Source organism: Lynx canadensis, chromosome D4, assembly GCF_007474595.2.
Source record: "Lynx canadensis isolate LIC74 chromosome D4, mLynCan4.pri.v2, whole genome shotgun sequence".
Taxonomy (NCBI): Eukaryota; Metazoa; Chordata; class Mammalia; order Carnivora; family Felidae; genus Lynx; species Lynx canadensis.
Window position 1 is genome coordinate 66063668 of NC_044315.2, and position 20737 is coordinate 66084404.

The following is a 20737-nucleotide window of genomic DNA, read 5'->3' on the forward strand; positions in this document are numbered from 1 at the left end:
GCAATAGTAAGGTTATCTGCATAAGATCCCTGCCATTCCTCTCCCTCCAAAAGATGACCTGACCTGAAACAATCCTTTCTTTTTTTTTGCTAATAACCTCCTTGCCCCACCCACTTTCTGCCTATAAAATGATACTATTTTGTACACCACTTCCAACCACCTACTTACTTGAAGAGATGCTGCCCAATTCATGAATTGTTGAATAAAGCCAATTACATCTTCACATCTTCAAACTATAAACTTGAATTTTTGTTCCTTAATATCCTTTACTATATTTTTTTCCCTCCAATACATAATCCTGTATCATGCACACACAAAAAGGGCTGTAAGGTATCTCCACACTAAATAACTATAGCTTAAATTACAGGAACTCAAAGGTGACAACAAAAATAGCACATACTATTTCAAACTGTAATGAAGGAAAAGTAGTCTATACCACCATCTAGTGGCCATGGAATATAGCACTCAGGTATTTAGCCACATATGTCACCAAAATACAAGCATCTAAAGTTTACACTGGATCCAGCTCTCCTGCTGGATCTTCTGCTTCCTTCTGCAGATCTGGACCTTTGGACAAAACCACACAGGAACACCATTTGTTATGTAAGGTGTAAAATGCATCTTCATACTCATCAGACCAAATGGACAGTATAAAAAATTGGTCAGAAAAAAACCCATACACTACAATTAAAGGTACAAATTTATAAGAGAATTTGGCACTCTTTAGTAAAGATGAATATGTACATATCTTATAACCTAACAATTCCATTCCTTCATATATACTCTAATGCAGTGGTTCCTAACCTCTGGTACACAGTGTCTATGGAAGAATGCAGAGGTTCTGGTAACTTGGGTGGGAAAAAATTACATTTTTATTGTGTTAAAAAAAACAAACAAACAGATCTCAAAATGGCATCACTTAGGTTAAGGCACCAAGTCACTAAACCAAGGGTTAATACCTAATCTAACTGCAGAATCAACCTTCCCCCGAAATGTAATCTTAACTTGTAAGTCAGGAATTTTTTTTCTTTTGTTTTTTTAAGCTTATTTATTTATTTTGGGAGATACAGAGACAGTATGAGTGGGAAAGAGGCAGAGGGAGAGGGAGAGGTTAAGAATCCTATACAGGCTCCACGCTGCCAGCTCAGAGTGGAACTCAGGAACCATGAGATTAAGACCTGAGCTGAAACCAAGAGTCTGACGCTTAACAACTAACTGAGCCACCCAGGCACCCCAGTCAGGAATTTTCTAATAAATGCCACTGAGTCTGTCACATGGCCCCGCCATCCCCTAAAGGAAGATGAGATAATCTGCATGATAAAAACCCCTGTTCTTCCCCCACCCCAACCAGGGAAAATGGTCATGCTTTAAACAATCCTTTCTTTTCCTTTGGTTATAACTTTCTTGCCCCGCCCTCCTTCCTATCAGCAATTTCCATTTTGTACAACTCCTCGGAATATCTACTTGCTGGAGTGAGATGTTGCCCAATTCATTAATTGTTTAATAAAGACAATTGGATCTTCAAAATTTACTCTCTTGAATTTTGTGTTTTTTTAAAAAATGTTTATGTATTTATTTTGAGAGAGAGAGAGAGCGCACAGGCAGGAAGGGGCAGAGAGAGAGAGAATCCCAGGTAGGCTCTGCACTGTCAGAGCAGAGCCCAATAGCGGGACTCGATCTCAGGAACTATGAGATCATGACCTGAGCCCAAATCAAGAATCAGATGCTCAACTAAGCCACCCAGGTGCCCCTAACTTTTGTTTTTTAACAATTGTCACCAACTTCTAACTGAAAATAAGCATTCCCTTTATGTATGAATGTAGGCAACAAATCACAGTATTATTAATGGGACCTGTGATTTTGTGACCAATAAATATCATAGATATTGTCAAATTCCATTTAGAGGTGTTGTAAAAATATAAAAAAATTTTTATGCTTATCACTACTTAAATTATGATAGTCTTTAAATCTGACAATAGATCCTGTTACCTTAATAAAGAAGTATGTCAGGGCACCTGGGTAGCTTAGTCAGTTAAGTGTCTGACTCTTGATTTCTCCTCAGGTCATGATCTCACAGTTCATGAGATCAAGCCCCCACATCAGGCTCTGCATTGAGTATGAAACCTGCTTAAGATTCTCTCATTTTCTCTCTCTCTCTCTCTCTCTCTCTCTCACTGTCTCTCTGCACTTTTTGTGCAGGTGCACTCTCTCTCTTTCTCCCTCTCAAAATAATTTTTTTTAAAGAAAATCTTTAAAGAATTTCTTTAGAGATAAAGAAATTCTTTAAAGAAATTCTTTATCAAGAATTTACTTTCAGGGGCACCTGACTGGTTCAGTTGGAAGATCATGCAACTCTTGATTTCAGGGTTGTGAGTTTGGGCCCCATGCTGGGTGTAGAGATTACTTAAAGAAATAAACTTAAAAAAAAAAAAAAAGAATTTGGTTTCATATTTTGATCATTCCGCCTCAATCTGTTTTCTCTGTAAACCTTTGTATTTGCTAAGTATGTAAAACATTATAATTGTATCAGGGAGCAAGAACCCTTCAAGAGCTCTTCTAAGCTGGACTAAGAATTAAATTAATATGAGACAGATTAACAGGAGAAAATCAAATTTAAGCATATGTATGAGTGATGAGGGAGCGTGGGGCAAGCTGAGGGCAAAGTGCAAGCTAATAGCACTCGCCACCGCCTCCTCCCCCACCCCGCCCCACACCCAAGGTGGGACAATGTGTGATATTCCTTGGACACTCCAGGATACCCCAAAACTGGAAAAGACAAAAAAAATGGTTTAATTGATAAGACTCTCCACAAGTTTACCAGAAAAAGGCAATCCCATCAATGGCCAGTAGAAACTCCCTTTGCTTTGGGAAAAACAACCTTAGTTTGACAATAGCTAGGCCTCCAGTAAGTCTTTAGCGTCTGACAGTCTCTTTGGAAACAAACTCCCTCTTGACTTTACCTCCCCCGACTCCATAAAGCAGTCACTGTCCACACTAGCAGTGCAGCTCTTCCTGCCCATGGGTCCTGTCCCCATGCTTTAATAATAAAATCATCTTTTTGCACGGAAGATGTCTTCAAGAATTCTTTCTTGGCTGTGGGCTCTGGACCCCACAAACCGCCCTCCATCACCCCAAAATTTCATCATGAGGAATCCAAATAGACATAAATTGCAAAGATAGTCAGGCAAAATGAGGTATGTATATCATCCTGAACTAAGGAGAAGTGCAGAGGAAAGAATGTAATTCACAGGGTAATTAGAAGAACCGCAGATATTTGGTAATTAGATACTTGTTCTGCCATACAAATGGGTCACTCAGATAAAATTTATCTCAGTAATAACCCTTATTCTGGCAAAGATCCCCAGTTTAGATTTTTCACTGTACTTAAGAGAGGGGTCAAAGTTTCTCTTGAGCCTGCAGGGTCCTGATTGGCTTCAGCTCAAAATAATCTTCACGATAACGTGGCCCATCTTAGAGTGACCTGCCCAGACACTACAGTTCCATAGGCCTACAAGATTTCCAAAAGGTCCTATGGAATAAAGAGGGTTAAGAATCCCTGGCCTAGAGAAAATTTTCATATGGGAACAGGAACTATCTAGTTATAACTATCTAGGTATATAAAAAAATTCAAAACATCTTTGTTCATAATATCAAATGGACAAATATATGTCCATACAATGGAAGAGCATATAGTACAGAAATGTATTAATTACTGTGACTGCATCAAAATACATGATTTTCAAAAATCTTATGTCAACTGACAGAATAACAAAAACAGCCTAATTCCATTATAAAGTTGTAAAACAGGCAAACCAATGCAATATATTGTTTAGAGTTATACACAAATGTAGCTGAAAATCACAGAAAGTGAATGCAATATTTAACACAAAATTCTGGGTTTTGGCTGCTTGAGGCAAGGAGGTTGGGGAAGGTGTTACAGGGAGGAGAATGTGACCAGAAAGGAACCCGTACTGGGCTTCTAAATTGCTGGCCATATTTGATTTCTTAAGCTTGGTGGCAGGTAACAGGCATTCAATTTATTATTCTCTAAAGTGTATTGACACTTTACATCTACTTTTGTATGTACGATACGTGTTTCATATTACCTCCTTAGACAGGCAACCTTACTCCACCCGGTCTAAAATAACTATTCACCTGCTCTCTATCACATTAGCCTATCTTAAAATTCCAGATTTATCTAGCTTTGGACTACTTGTCAGAAGTTTAGGATATACAACAATAATTTTCAACATACTTTATGTATCTTCTAGGCAGTTCAGAGATTTGTTTCTAAACAAAATGTCACAGAAAAACATTTCATCTTAAATGCTGCTTGGACACTATTTTCTACCACACATATTTTAAAAATAAATGTTAAAATGAACTGGTTTTACAATCTGGCTTTAAATCTTGGATTTGCCACTTAGCAGCAGTGAACCTCAGAAAATTATTTCTCTCTTAGAACTTTACCTTCTTCACTTGGAGATATAGTTTAACTCACTGGGTTTTGAGGATGATTAAAACCTGTGAGTGAATAGGAAATTGTCTTAGGCACCTTGCAGCACTTACCAATGTTTTCCCTAAGTTATAACCATGAATCACTCTTTACTATCTGTTAAGTATTTTCATTTTGGAAGTTCACTCTACTTTTCTGCTGGCTAGATGCAGCTGATGATAGAGTTTCTATGTATGGCAAAACCACTGTGTAGAAGTCTGGCTCCTTGATTCACCATATACAGAAGAGCTGCCTGCCAACCAGGAAAACCCACTTTAGATTCTTAAGGAACAAGAAGTAAAATATTGTTGTGTCTGAGGCATTATACATTTGGTATCTATTTGTTACAGCAGCTCAGCCTGTCCTATTTAATATATTCTTGAAAACGTAAACCACATTCAGAAGTACCAGATACAGTTGACAAGGTTAAAACCAGTCATAAACAAATTAAGTGAATGACTACCTATCAAATACTAAGATATCCAGCCTCCCTCCCTTCTCAGTCACAGAAAACTGGCAGTAAGGCTTGTAACTCACAGATGGGAATCTGCAAGTTTCCTCACAGGGGTAACTGACAAGATTTAAGAGAAATGATTTACAGATGGTAACAAATGGGGGTTTTTCCCCTCAATGAAATAATAGAAAACCCTACAGTGAAGCCCGCTATTTGACAAACTCCACTCATGCTCAAAGAGCTTTCAAAAAAAATGTTTTTGGGGCACCTGGGTGGCTCAGTGGGTTAAGCGTCTGACTCTCAATTTCGGTTCAGGTCATGATCCCACGGTTGGTGAGATCAAGCATGGAGCTTGCTTGGGATTCTGTCTCCTTGTCTCTCTGCCCCTCCCCTGCTTGCACTTTCTTTCTCCCTCCCTCTCTCTCTCCCTCCCTCTCTCTCTCTCCCTCTAAATAAACATTAAAAAAAGTAGTCTCACTGCAAAATATGAGCTGATAGCCAAGAATTAAAAATACAAAAATACTTTAGGAAAAACACTAGTGCCAAGACAGAAAACAAATCAAATGAAAGAAAACAAAACTTGAAATAATTCAGGAAGACCCATTACAATAACTAAAAAAACACAGGGTGGGTGATGGGTATTGAGGAGGGCACCTTTTGGGATGAGCACTGGGTGTTGTATGGAAACCAATTTGACAATAAACTTCATATAGTGAAAAAAAAAGGAAGAATTTAATAAATATGGGCTGTATGAGTGAATGAATTGTTAATCCATGGGGAACAGAGTCTAAGAAAATATATTTAAATGTAAAGATCCAGTCCAGGCACAGATGATGCTTTGTTTTGTCTTACTTGGTTAAAAACTAATGCCCATCATACAGAAACACTTATCCCCTCTGGAATTTTATTTTAAAAAGTCTCTCTCCTCTGAACAGATAATTCAAGTCCTTGAAGAAGGCACAACCAATACAACCACAGGTGATATCCCTGCAATAATTCTCTATTCTTTTTTTTTTTTTAACGTTTATTCATTATTAAGAGATAGAGAGAGAGTGAGCATGAACAGGGGAGGGGCAGAGAGAAGGGGAGACACAGAATCCAAAGCAGGCTCCAGGCTCGGAGCTGGTGGCACAGAGCCTGATGCGGGGCTCAAACTCACAAACTGTGAGATCATGACCTGAGCCGAAGTCGGACGCCCAACCGACTGAGCCACCCAGCCGCCCCAATAATTCTCTATTCTTGATAGTATAAGCAGTATTATTTCAATGTGTGCAACAAGGTAACTATTGGGTAATTGTGTTTGATTATGCATTGTGTAATTATGTGTATTAATGCAATGCAATTAGTAATAAAAATGTAAACAATCTGTAAATTAATAATGTGACAACTTTTAATGCAACCATTGTCAGATGGGGAAGGGAAGGTTATTTTGAAGGAATGGTATATAAGAGACCTAAATCCTCTTTTTCCAAGCAACAGACACTACTGAAAATATCAAGACACACTAGAAAAAGCCTGTAATTTAGAAAAAGAGAATAAAGCATTAGAAGAAACAACTGGAAAATGCTGAGAATAGTTATTCTGGGGACCAATAATCAGGGATAGGGAGGAAAAGACCCAAGGTCTGGTTCGCTTTTTAAGACATAAAACTATTTGACTTGAAACTATGTATGTTTAACTTTGACTTAAAAAAATTTTTTTTAATGTTTATTTTTGAGATTGAGAGAGAAAGAGCTTGAGCGGGTGAGGGGCAAAGAGAGAAGGAGACGCACAATCCCAAGCAGGCTCCAGGCTATGAGCTGTCAGCACAGAGCCCAACGTGGGAATCGAAGTCACCAACTGCAAGATCATGACCTGAGCCAGAGTCCAACGTTTAGCCAACTGAGCCACCCAGACACCCCCCACTGGCTTTTGAATACCTAGTTCGGGACCCCCATTCCAATGAGCTCCTGAAAAATGCAATTTCAAATCATTAAGAGCCTTACAAGGTCATGCTGCGGTGGCAATTAGAGAACCACCATGCATTTAATGAGAAGTGAAGCCTCCCTGCTCTTGACGCTTAAGTCACCCCGACTAAAAATGAACAAGGACAAAAACCTCCACGATTTTCAACGCACAGCATTATAATATGCACGCATCATACTTCCTTCTCAAAGGACAAACACACTCACATTCTGCGCACGAACTTTAAGAACTGTGCGCAACCGCGCGTGGAGACTAGCTGATGGGCTCAGAAAGGTGGCACAGGAACGCTCTCCGCGTCCAGCTAATCCTAAGGCCCCTCTGACGTTTGGGTGAGAACGTCTGAGGAAACAAACGTTGGGCCGGAGGGGGCAGGGGCCCGAACATGACGCCCACGGACGACGCCAGCCAATCGGGCGGTGCCGCCGCGCCTCCCGGCGCCAGAGGCGGAGCTGCAGCCGCGGAGTCCCGCCTCAGCCTGCGTCCGCCAGTAGCTCGGTCGCTGCTCTTTTCCAGGCGGGTTAGCCCTACCAGGAGGAACCGAAGACAGAATACTGGCTGGCTGGCCCTCCCAGCGCTCGCAGCCGCGCCATGCTCGTCCTCCGAAGCGGCCTGACTAGAGCTCTGGCTGCGCGGACGCTCGCGCCTCAGGTACCGGCCGCGGAGACGTGCCCAAGCCGTGCCTTGGGGGAGGGGAGGGACGTCAGCGAGGAGCTCGAGGTCCCGCGCAAGCGCTTCCTGGCTGCGCTCCCAGACTTACGAGCGTCGCGCATGCGCGCCCGGGCCCAAATTATTCTATTGCACGTCTGAGAACCGGAAGTGGGATCACAGGACTCCCAGCACTCACGGGAGCGTGGAAGCGCAGTTCAGGGAGGGTCCGCTGGCAGTATCGCCTCCAGGCCAATTCGCGAGCAGCCGCGAATGGGATTTTTCTGGCCTACGTGCCAGGCGTCCCTGAGGACACCCTTGAAGCTCCCGCTGCTTCGTTCTTGCCGCCCAGCCCCCTGCGGTCGCCACGTTGAGGCCGGTGCCCAGTGCTTGCTGATCGAGACTTTTCTATTTATCGTTTGACAAGCCACCGCCCTCCCCCCCCCCCCCCCCCCCGAGGAAAGGTAGAGGAGAAATAGGTCAACTAGTAGTTGGCGACCGAAGTGACCTCCCTTGTTTAAACGAAGTGTACACTGCGAGCTTTTTGCAGAGAACCTGGAAGAGAAGGCCCAGGGTGCGGGTCTTGGAGCATCCAGCCCAGCCTCCCACTGTTTCCTGTGGGTCGTGTCCGAGGCTGGCAGGGGTAGGAACCTCAGAGCAGATACGGTAACAGCCTCATTTACCCTTGAATGAGAAACGTGCACAACAGATTTTTGTGATTCATCCTTAACTGTTGGGAACCCGCCTATTTGTCAGTCTACAGTGTTTTTTTCCTTTGGATATTTAGGCTTGTATTTCTCGAAAGGTACATAGGAAGGGAATTAACCTACTCTAGAGACTGACTTTCTGGTGAAGACTGAAGAACAACCAGTAATGGCCCATTCACCCATGATTAGCAATAGTCTTTATCCTTCTGATCCACACTTTTCTGGGGCAGGGCCAAAAGTTATTCCTTACAACTTTATTCTGGACTGACTTTTATTATTCTGGACTGTGACTTTATTAGATGTGAGCCAAGTGTTCTCTTTTAATTGGATATAAGTGCTGCTGAAAATGAGCCCTAACCTGAAGATAAGGGAGCCTGGAACACTTATGAATCCTACCCCATTAATAATTGTAGTTTCTGCCCTTTGACAAAAATCACCTCCCCACAAGCACACACGCTTACCTCACTGCTATTACCTTTCCTTGGGCTTTTCCTCTAATTGTTTCTTATTTGAAAAATAATAAAACTATGTGCCTTTGACCACATATTTGTTTCCAAATACAAATTCTCTGAAAAATAACATAAAAGCAATTGTTATAAATACCCAACGGTTCCATTTTCTAATATATTTTATTTATACTACTTTTTAAACTATAACACTAGTCAGTTGTTTATTTGCATAACATTGTTTAATTAAAATTTGATTAAAATGACACAAGCATGTCCAGCAAAAGTAGAAGTATCTGCAATTGTTTTTGGTGGGAATACTTGCTTTCCAAGTAAGCTTAGATACTTGGGCAATAGGAACAGAAATCATAGGGGACATGAATGGAATGAATTCAAGTATATAATTATGACTTTATACACAAAATATATTTAAAAATTGTGTGTTTTAACCTAAATTATGTCAGATAAAGAAGCCTACTAGTTTCATTTGGCATATCAGGGAGTCAAAAAAGCCCAAAATTAGTCCATAACTCTGTACCAAAACTTACTTTATTTACTTATTTATAAAGTAGGCTCCATGCCCAAAGTGGGACTTGAACTCATGACCCTAAGATTGAAAGTCACATGCTCTACTGACTGAGCCAGCCAGGCACTCGTGTACCACTACTTTTTTTTTTTTTTCAACGTTTATTTATTTTTGGGACAGAGAGAGACAGAGCATGAACGGGGGAGGGGCAGAGAGAGAGGGAGACACAGAATCGGAAACAGGCTCCAGGCTCTGAGCCATCAGCCCAGAGCCTGACGCGGGGCTCGAACTCACAGACCGCGAGATCGTGACCTGGCTGAAGTCGGACGCTTAACCGACTGCGCCACCCAGGCGCCCCTTACCACTACTTTTAATAGATAGTTCTTATTAATAAGTTTTGTAAAATTGGTACATGATAGCCAAACCTATAGTAAGAAAGATTTGTAAATGCAAATGCCATCATAATGTGTGTGCATGTGTATGCATACACATAAATACATATACGGAAGATAATCTCTGCATGTCCTAGCTAAGGTCATTTAGACTTGGAGGACTAATTTAGAAGAAAAATTTATATAGATAGCATATGACTAATGCAAAAAGAACTTAGTGGTTCTTAAAAGATATTTTCGTCAATCTGGTATAATTGGATGGATTAAATGCTTTTCTTCACATTGCATCTATAATTAAACCTAATAATGATTCAGACAATTCTAACTCATTGATTTTTCCTTTATAGCATTCATACAGTCTACCACCATAGTATAATGTGGTTATAGTATGGTATAATGTATATATAATCCATGGATAGATTATAGCTTCCTTTAGCATCAGAGTCCATTCCTGTCCTTACCAGGGATCTACTTCATTAGATGTGATAAATACTTTGACCTGAATAGCATTTTTTATTTTTAAGAAAAACCTAAAAAAGGGTTTTTTGCTAAGACATTTCCATTTCACCTTCCATAACACCTGCATATTTTATAGTTATTTAATTGCATAACTGTATAGTTATAGTAGTATATAGTAGCATAACATATAGTATTGACTGAAAACAGAATATTGGCTAAATAGGGTAAGACATTTGCAAGTTTATTAGAATCCTAATTGTAGTTCTTGAGTAAAGGACTTTTATTAAGACTTCAGTGCCTTCTTACGATAAAATTCATGAAAAAGTGGTTAACAGTAAATCCCTGCTAAGAAACAGTAGCTATATATTCAGCATACTTAAGAGTAGTTGTCTGGAAAAAAAAAAGAGTAGTTGTCTGTATTGACATCTCCCTAAACAAATGTCTAAGGACAGATGACAACAGTGGTACAAATATGGATTATGAGTCTAATGAGTATCCCTTGTTTCTAGATTCAGATTTGGTTGTAACAGTATTATAAACCCTGCCTTCCCAAAATATTTAAATATGCCTTATCTTTCTTCAGGTGCACTCATCTTTTGCTACAGGCCCAAGACAATATGATGGAACATTCTATGAATTTCGTACTTATTACTTTAAGCCCTCAAAGATGAATGAGTTTCTGGAAAACCTTAAGAAAAACATACATCTTCGGACAGCTCACTCTGAATTGGTTGGATCCTGGAGTGTAGAATTTGGAGGCAAAATGAATAAAGTGTTTCATATTTGGAAGTATGGTATGGTTTTTCCAGCTTAAGGGTTCAGTATAGATTTTTGTTCTGTTAAGTGTTACATGATGCTTAGCTCTTGGATCTAGATTAGTATAAATACCCACAGGTTAAATTAAACTTTTGAAATGGGGAACAACAGTAAAAAATGAATTCAGTAATTCCTCCTCCCAGGGGTACACCTTTAACAACCCTTTGCCCAAATCCTTATGTTACCATAAATGGGAAAGTGTGGCATCTCATATTTCAAATCACAAAATTGTGAACTAGACTTTAGTTCTCAGAAAAATTATAAATGGCTTATGGTAAGGATGAGTTATGAAAAAAATATAGCAGGGGTTGTAAGAACCAAGTAGGTTAATAACATAAAGGATGGGAGAGTAATTCCTTCTTATTGTTGAAATTTAATAGTCAAAGAAGAACAGGTTACAGGAATCCCCGGAATGTGTGTTACTCCAGTGTCTAATCTTTGTGAAGTCCACATCAGGACTTGATGAAACCCAAAGAATTTCAATACTTCACTTAATGTTTAATCATCAGTGTCCAAAGTTAATAGTCATGAAGTACTTTAATATGAAAAACGTTCATTCTGTATTTAACATGGCCATAGTTTAGGGGTTCTCCATATAGTAATAGAACAAATCCCATTAAAACACAATTTGTGTTTTAATATGCCACCAGTGGACTCATGTCCATTTAAAAAATCACCAGTCAGGTCCTGATATAACTCACTTAAGCTCTTAAGATGCCCTGCATAAACCATAGAAAAACTTCTTACCATTAGTCTTACTGAGGCCCTAAAAGTAAATATAATACTAGGCCTAAATGTTAGTAAATATTTGAGTAACAAACGTAAGAGAAATAAATACTGGGTAAAAAGAATGGTGATCATAAGAAAGAGAATCAGCACGATTTCTTTGGAAGCTATTCAAAGAAGATGCTAAAAAAGCACATATTCCTTTTATTTATGTTAAATTTAATACAGAGTGTACCTTGACCTGAGCACACACCACCACCATCACCACTACCACCAAAGAATAATAGTCTTTCTCTAAACTGGCACTATAGTTTAAATGTCTCAAACAATAAGAATAATTAATATCTATTGAGTGCTATCCAGGTGTCAAACACTGCTCAAAGCACCTTTCATATAGTAATTCATTTAACCTGCACAGAAACCCTGGAGGGAGATACTATATCATTATTCCCATTTCACAGAGTAAGAAACAGGCACAGAAAGATTCAATAACTTAACCTAAGTCACACAACTACCTACTAGAGAATAGTTTATAAACCCCACCATATGATGTTATCATTAGTTGTTTAAATTCCTACTCCCCTTTTAGAGCATGAGAAACTTAAGGACAGATGTCATATCTATTTATGTTGGTATCTCCAGTGATTTAACAGTGTCCTTACGTGGCCTCAGTGAACATTTGCTGAATTGAATGAAATCCAAAAAAAAAAAAAAAAAGGTATAGGTGATTTTAAATAAATTTTTACTTTTATTACTCCTTTTCTTCCCATAGATAATTTTGCTCACCGAACTGAAGTTCAGAAAGCCCTGGCCAAAAATAAAGATTGGCGACAATTTCTCATTCCAAATCTGGCTCTCATAGATGAACAAGAGTTTGAGATTACTTACCTGGTGCCATGGTGCAAATTAGAAAAGCCTGCAAAAGAAGGTAAGTCCTTCCCTCTTAGTTACTTTGAATTTTGATGGAGAAAATACTACAGATTTCAAGCTATAAAAACTACACTTCCATAGGGAAAAATAATCCCCTGTGTTTTATATAGGAATATATTATAGAGATAAAAATGAATTTTAACTCGTTGCTTATTAAAACAATGAACATTGAGGGGCGCCTGGGTGGCGCAGTCGGTTAAGCGTCCGACTTCAGCCAGGTCACGATCTCGCAGTCCGTGAGTTCGAGCCCCGCGTCAGGCTCTGGGCTGATGGCTCAGAGCCTGGAGCCTGTTTCCGATTCTGTGTCTCCCTCTCTCTCTCTGCCCCTCCCCCATTCATGCTCTGTCTCTCTCTGTCCCAAAAATAAATAAATGTTGAAAAAAAAAAAAATTTAAAACAATGAACATTGAATAATGAAGTTGGTTTTTTCCCCCCAATTTGGAAATGCCCTTAAAGTTGAGGTATGAGTATAAAAAGTTGAATAGGGAGTAAAGTTTGAAAAGTTGGGGGCTGGAAGCAGAGAAAACATGTTCTGGCAAGTGAAAGATAAGGTATGAAATTTTGTCATAGTTGTTTTTTTTTTTTTTTTATATACACACAAATTACGGTTAATCTTAAAATATTAAGGATATTTTTGCTTATAAGACTTTTAGGGGACTTAAACTGTTAAGCTGTATTACTGTAGTTTAACATTTTTGTTTTCCTTTTCTCATTTTGAAAATAATTACTAAAGATTTCTCTTCTTGCTGATTTCACTTTCTTGCTCACTTAAGGAAATATTTAACATAGTTTTAAACAAAAGTCAGCTTTTTAAAAAGCATTAACTAATTGAATTTTATTTTATTTCCTCCATTATTCCCAACTTTGTAGTATATTTTAGATTATCCGAGATTTGAAAAGTCTTGTTTGGATCCTAATCCACCTAGACCTCCTCACAGGCTTTCAGCACTATCTAAATGAACTTAAGTGGCTTCTTGGACAGTGTCAAATCTTGGTTCTCTTCCTCTGCTGTTCATAACTCTTTAGTAACTTTGTACTTTTTTTCCTTTTTCTTCTCAAAGCTACTTGTCCCTAGTTCCTTTTTCTTTACCTGCACCTCACCTCTGACCAGAAGGTAGAATGGTTTTCAGATGTTTATCTGGCTATTTAGGAACAATAAAATCATCTTGTTCAGTTTTGGATTTTTTTCCTAACACTCAAAAACTCAGACAGGACTGATCTATTGTTTGTTCCTATTAGAAATGGAATCATATAGGGGGAAGTTATATAAACAAAAAAATATTACCTCTTAAAATTACCTCTTAAAATTAGAAAGAAGAGGAAATACAGGAGATCAGAGAAGTCTTTTCTAATTCATTTCTTACCTAAAAGTGCAGATTCAGGCAGCTCAGAAACCTGATCCTAATGTAAATTTTCAATATTTTATTGACAAAATTGATAACAGTATTTCAGATAATAGCTTAATATATCTTCCCAATTTTGTCTTTTTTTTTTTTAATGTTTATTTATTTTTGAGAGAGGGTGAGAGAGAGACAGAACTCAAGTGGTGGAGGGTCAGAAAGAGAGGGAGACACAAAATCCAAAGCAGGCTCCAAGCTCTGAGCTGTCAGCACAGAGCCTGACACAGGGCTCGAACTCACAACTGTGAGATCATGACCTGAACTGAAGTCCTGTGCTTAACCAACTTAGCCATCCAGGCGTACCCCCATTTTTGTCTTTCTGTATAAGCTTAACAACTGATCCTTAAACTTGGACAAGGACCTGCTGAACATAAAAGCAAGGAAAAATAATGCCACAATTCATGTGTACAGTTGTGTGATCCTCCAAATCTGTGTACGCAGATTAGCCTTCCAGTTGAACCAGACTAACCTGATTAGAAATTTCCTGAATATCTTTTGTAAAATAATTGTTTTTCTCCCTATTCTAGGAGTCTATGAGCTGGTTATTTTTCAGATGAAACCAGGTGGGCCAGCTCTGTGGGGTGACGCATTTAGAAGGGCACTTAACGCCCATGTGGATCTAGGCTACTCAAAACTAGTCGGAGTTTTCCACACAGAATATGGAGCACTCAACAGAGGTATAGTTGTCTATTTCTTCTGTGAAATTGCAAAGTATATTGGTGATCTACTAAATTTCTTGGGTCAGTTTGTCTCTTTTCTTCATTATAGCATATATTTAAATTTTTATTGCCAGAGTTTTAGGATTTCTGTAATTTTAAACGTTGAAAAAAACCTGTTTTTTATCCTGTTTAGAATGTTAACACTTCATGAAGTGTTTTTCAAATGTTGAATTACTATTTTCCATGACACATCAGAATGCTGAAAAACTGCAAAGAGCCTCAGGAATATATCTGTTCTTTCATCTTTTTTTTCCTCTAAGTTTACTTTTGTTGGCTTTTTAAAATAACATTTCTTTGGGTAGGAAGACTGTCCTTGAATGAAAAAGTAATACGTATCTTCACATACTAAATACATGGACATACCCTAAAGCGGGGAAAGCATTTCCCACTACTTAGAGATAATGCTGTTAGTATTTTGGTCTATATAGGTCATTTGTGTGTGTGTGTGTGTGTGTGTGTGTGTGTGTGTGTATATATACACACACACACACATATATATATACATACACAAGTAAGTATCTACACACATTCATATATATATGTGAATGACATAGGAGTAAGATCAGAATGTTATTTGATATATATATACATGCTACAAATAATGCATATGCATTGGGGTGCCTGGATGGCTCAGTTGGTTAAGTGTACAACTCTTGATATTGGCTCAGGTCATGATCTCATGGTCGTGGAATAGAGCCCTGTGTCAGGCTCTGCACTAAGTGGAGCCTGCTTGGGATTCTGTCTCCCCCTCTCTCTCTCTCTCTGCCCCTCCCTGACTCACTCATGCACACATGTACTCCTTCTCTCTCAAAATAAACAAACTTAAAATAAATGACCTCTTAAACACTTCAGTGCAGATATACATAGCATACAGATAAATATACATACCTGTATTAATTATTTATTCATTCATTCATTCATTTTTAAAGTTTACTTAAGTAATCTCTACACCTAGTTTGGGGCTCGAACTCACAACACCAAGATCAATAATTGCATGTTCTTCCCACTGAGCCAGGCAGGCATCCCCTAAACTGATTTTGAAACATCTGTTTGGAGCATTTAACTTTTAAAGTTGAAAGTTATTACAGTCAGAATTTCAGAGAGTGTTTTGTGGCAAACTCTTAAAAATGTATGTAAAGTTCATCTGGAAGGATAAAAAACTAAGAATAGCTAGTAAAATATTTGAAAGACTCATTATATCCATTTGCCTTCTCATCTTCCTCGCTTGAATGTCCAATGGACATCTCAAACCTAACACATTCAAAGCTGACCTTCTGATCTTTACCCAGAAATTTAACTTCTAGTAATATATCCTATGAAAATAATCAGAATACACAGAAAAAGATATTTTGGTTGGAAAATATATGAAGAGAAAATTATGAAAATTACTAGATGTCTAGCTCACACCATATACTAAACTAGACTTAAAATGGATTATAGATTTCAGTGTAGACAGAAAGAAGTCATAGAATTACTAAAGTAAAATATAAATGTATTTAATGATATGGATGAGAACTGTATTTCTAAGCCAAAAAACAAAGAAACAGTAAAAGAAAAAAATTAATTGATTTTATTTTTTAATCAAAAAAATGTCTGTTTTTTCAAGAATAGAATTTAGTGATTCATCACTTACATATAACACCCAGTGCTCATCCCAACCAGTGTCTTCCTTAATGCCCCTCACCCCTTTAGCCCTTCCCCCCCACCCAACAACTTTGTTCTCTGTATTTAGGAGTCTCTTTTGGTTTGTCTCCTGTTTTTATATTATTTTTGCTTCCCTTACCTTATGTTCATCTGTTTTTATCTTAAATTCCACATGAGTGAAATCATCTACTATTTGTCTTTCCCTGACTTATTTTGCTTAGCATAATACATTCTAGTTCCATCCACGTTGTTGCAAGTGGCAAGATTTCATTCTTTTTGATCACCAAGTAATATTCCATTGAAAATATAAATACACACACACACACACACACACACACCATATATTCTTATCCATTCATCAGTCAATGGACATTTGGGCTCTTTCCATACTTCGGCTACTGTCAATAGTAATGCTATAAACATTGGGGTACATGTGCTCCTTTGAATCATCATTTTTGCATCCTTTAGATAAATACCTATTAGTGCAATTGCTGGGTTGTAGGGTAGTTCTATTTTTAATTTTTTGAGGAACCTCCTAATACTGTATTCCAGAGTGGCTGCACAAGTTTGCATTCCCAACAGTGTAGAGTGGTTCCCCATTCTCCATATCGTTGCCAACATCCATTGTTGCCAGAGTTGTTAATTTTAGCCATTCTGGTATGTATGAGGTGGTATTCCATTGTGGTTTTGATTTATATTTCCTTGATGATGAGTGACATTGGGCATTTTTTCATGTGTCTTTTAGCCATCTGGATGTCTTCTTTGGAAAAGTGTCTACTCATGTCTTTTGCCCATTTCTTCACTGGATTATTTGGTTTTTTTTTTTTTTGGGTGGATGATTTTATTTTTAAAAGGCTCAGGGGCACCTGGGTGTCTCAGTTGGTTGAGTGTCTGACTCTTGATCTCAACTCAGGTCTTGATCTCAGGGCTGTAAGTTTAAGTCCCACATTGGGCTCCACACTGGGAATGAAGCCTACTTAAAAAAATAAAAAGGGGCACCTGGGTAGCTCAGTTGGTTGAGCTTCTGACTCTCGGTTTTGGCTCAAGTCATGATCCCAGGGTCTTGGGATCAAGCCCTGCATTGAGCTCAGTGCTGAGTATGAAACTTGCTTAAAATTTTCTCTCTCTCTGCCCCTCTCCCCTGCTCATTCTATCTCTCTAAAAGAATTAAAAATAAAAACAAAAAGGCTCAATTTTTCTGCATGCCCCAAAGCACCTTAAGTGAAATTCAAAAGCAAAAAGAAAAATGAAGACTTATGCAAAGGTAGACCTACAAATGACTACTAAAGAAGATACAGATTAAGACAATAATCCGATGCCATTTTTACCTAATAAAGACATACTTATATATAGTATTTGATAAATTGGGAAAAGTAAGTACTCATATACTGTGTAGGGTTCATACTGTCTTAATCATTTCCCGAAAGTTGGCAATAAAGATAAAAGGTTTAATTTTTAAATTATTTTTGCCAATATTCTAGGAAACATGCATAGATGTGTAGTGTGTTAGGTTATATAGGAAGGAAGTTTGAAAGGATGTAAATGATATTAATGATGATGTTAATGTTTATTAAGTCTATTTTTTTTATAGTGGGCATATATAACTTTTATAGGAAAAAACTACTGAAAACATGTGTGCCCAGTTTTTAATCTTAAATTCATTCTCAGAACAGCAGAGAAAGAGTAATATGCGGAGTACTCAGGACATAATTTCTGGAGGACAGTTACAGTATGTACACTATACATGTAGAATTATATATAAAATACTCTGGTTCTCTCAGTTTAAATTTTAGGAGTTTATATTGAGGAAATAATCAGATCCAGACTGCCTGGGTTTGAATCCCAGCTTCACCACTTACTGTCTTTGTGATCTAGCATGAGTTACTTAACCTTATGGTGCCTTACATTGCTCATCAATAAAATAATAATCATAACCTAAGAATATTGTGAAAATTAAATGAGTTAATACATGCAGTACTCTTACAATGAGGCCTGGCATATAGTAAGCACCCAATAAATGTTAGTAGTAGTTGTCTTCGACATTGTTATTATAGACCTACATGTAGCTGCTGCTCTCAGTCTATGTCCGCATTACTTACAATAAGGAAACACTGGAAACAGTGTGGTATGACCCTATGTGTATATGGAAAGAGATACACCAAAATAGAAAAGTGGTTATTTTAGGGTGGTAGGATTAGAAATGATTCCTGCTTCCTTTTTATCTCCATTTTCTGAAATCTGTACAGCTAATGTGTATTACATTTAGTCATAAAAAAATTTCAGTATTCTGTAGAACCCTGAAATATTTTGAATAATGTAAATAATTAGCAATAAGCTATTGGGATAAAAAAAGTTGTCACAAGGAGGCATTCACAGAGCCATTAAAAATTAAGGTTACTACCATGGAAAATACACACTGTTGATTTTTAAAAATATTCCTAAGCATAGTATACATTTTACTAATTTCATTTTACTAACTTTTTAAAGAAATACACTAAATATTAATAGAGGTTTTCTCTAAGTAGTTAAAATTATGCTTTTATTTATTCATTTTTTAAATTTTAGTTTAGGGAAAGAGAGAGAAAGAGAGCACAAGGGAGTGGGGGAGAGGGATAGAGGGTGAGAGAGAGAGAGGGAGGGAGAATCTTAAGCAGACTCCACCCTCAGCACAGAGCCCAACATGGGGCTCTATCTCACGACTGTAAGATCATGACCTAAGCTGAAATCAAGAGTCAGACACTCAAGCAACTGAGCTACCCAAGCACTCCCAAATTATGCTTTTAATTTTTTTAAAACATCCACATTTTTAGTAATGAACATTTTTGTTATAATCTTGCTTTTTTTTTTTAATAAAAATAGAACATAGTAGGACATCATAAAACTTGGGTCCAGCTTTGATTGTGTCTTTTAGTGCTGTTACTTACTTTTTCTCTCCAGCTATCTGTTTTTCAACTATAAAACTTTAAAAGTTTGATTGATTTATCAATTTCTCTCCCAAATCCCTGACCCCTCCGAAATCTTACTAACATACTTAATTTTACCTTTTTGATATTCACCATGAATAACACTTAATGTTTCTGATTAATTTTTTGTATTTCTTATTTGTAGTAACGCCATGGTCTTTAGAATCTATTTTTGGTTATTTCTGCAGTTCATGTTCTTTGGTGGAATGAGAGTGCAGACAGTCGTGCAGCTGGTAGACATCAGTCTCATGAGGATCCCAGAGTTGTGGCAGCTGGTAAGCTATTTCACTAGGCATGAATTATTCGTACAACAAATCTCATTTAGTCAATAACTTTATATGCCTTCTTATGAAATGCTTTTTTGCAGTTCGGGAGAGTGTCAATTACCTCGTGTCTCAACAGAATATGCTTCTGCTTCCTACGTCATTTTCACCTTTGAAATAGTTTTCCACTGAAAGACAAAGCATTGCATTAACTGCTATAAGATGTGTCTGCTAATGGTGCTTAAATTCTCCCAAGAGATTCTTTTATTTGGAAGATGGTAAGTGAATTTGCTAGGTCTCTGCACTTTTAAAGCCACCTCTACCTCCTTCATCTTTTCCTTTCCACTTCAGGAAATAGTTCTGCTCATTTTCCCCTTGGCATTTCTGTGTCTGTTACACATTAGAAATACTTGCCACTACTTGAGGATTTTGATTTTTCATTTGTTTCGGAATATCCCTTGTAATCTATTTTGACAACCAGACTCTGCTTTTATAGCACTTTCTTAAATTCAAGTGATGGAGGGTGGGAGGGAGGGGGAGGGTAGGTGATGGGTATTGAGGGCACCTGTTGGGATGAGCACTGGGTATTGTATGGAAACCAATTTGACAATAAATTTCATATTAAAAATAAAAGTTACTTTGAAAAAAAATAAAAGCCACCCACATAATCCCATCTAAAAAAAAATTCAAGTGATGATTTTACATTTCTGTGGCTGATATTTTTAAATTATTTGTACATAATATCTTTTCATCATGTCTGTTTTTTTGAACTTTAAAATCTTTTTTGCCCAGTAGTGTTTATTTTGTGATCACATGGGATTCCTAAGAATCTAAGGTCAAACATGTTTCTTTACTTTGACCAAGTAATGTCACTATGTCATTTTTATTAATTACAGTTTTCACATTAATTATGAGTCACTCTAACTTGGAATATAATGTAATTAGGTCTCAGTGTTAAAAAACTTCAGAAGACTTATTTTATGTGCCGAAATGTGTTCATTTATAGTTAATTTTTGTTCGTTTTGGATAACTAACTAAGATAGTTGGGACAGTTCTGTTTTAAAGAGATCTTTATGGTTATGGGAATGGTTGCCTGAATAAAAGCCTACATATCCATTCTGCAGGGTTTTATTTGTGTTTTGTATTTGTATTATCTTCTCTAGAGCTTTTATAATGTCGCTATAGGG

The 20737-nt window shown here is 37.6% G+C and overlaps 1 protein-coding gene across 1 annotated transcript; it reads left to right on the forward strand.

Annotated features, from left to right (window-relative positions):
• Positions 1–7368: 7368 nt before the first annotated feature.
• On the forward strand, positions 7369–20669 carry LOC115499884 (protein NipSnap homolog 3A-like). The gene is made up of 6 exons (XM_030294122.2): positions 7369–7562; positions 10673–10883; positions 12404–12559; positions 14489–14638; positions 19476–19562; positions 19655–20669. The coding sequence occupies exons 1-6, from the start codon at positions 7503–7505 to the stop codon at positions 19729–19731; spliced, it is 741 nt and encodes a 246-aa protein (XP_030149982.1). The 5' UTR covers positions 7369–7502; the 3' UTR covers positions 19732–20669.
• Positions 20670–20737: the final 68 nt, after the last annotated feature.

What these genes read in the sequence shown, in the direction of transcription:
- LOC115499884 (XM_030294122.2), top strand. Translation starts at nt 7,503, where the DNA reads ATGCTCGTCCTCCGAAGCGGCCTGACTAGAGCTCTGGCTGCGCGGACG. An exon ending in AGAAAAGCCTGCAAAAGAAG is followed by an intron (nt 12,560 to 14,488) that starts GTAAGTCCTTCC and finishes TCCCTATTCTAG; the next exon opens with GAGTCTATGAGCTGGTTATT. An exon ending in ATATGGAGCACTCAACAGAG is followed by an intron (nt 14,639 to 19,475) that starts GTATAGTTGTCT and finishes TTATTTCTGCAG; the next exon opens with TTCATGTTCTTTGGTGGAAT.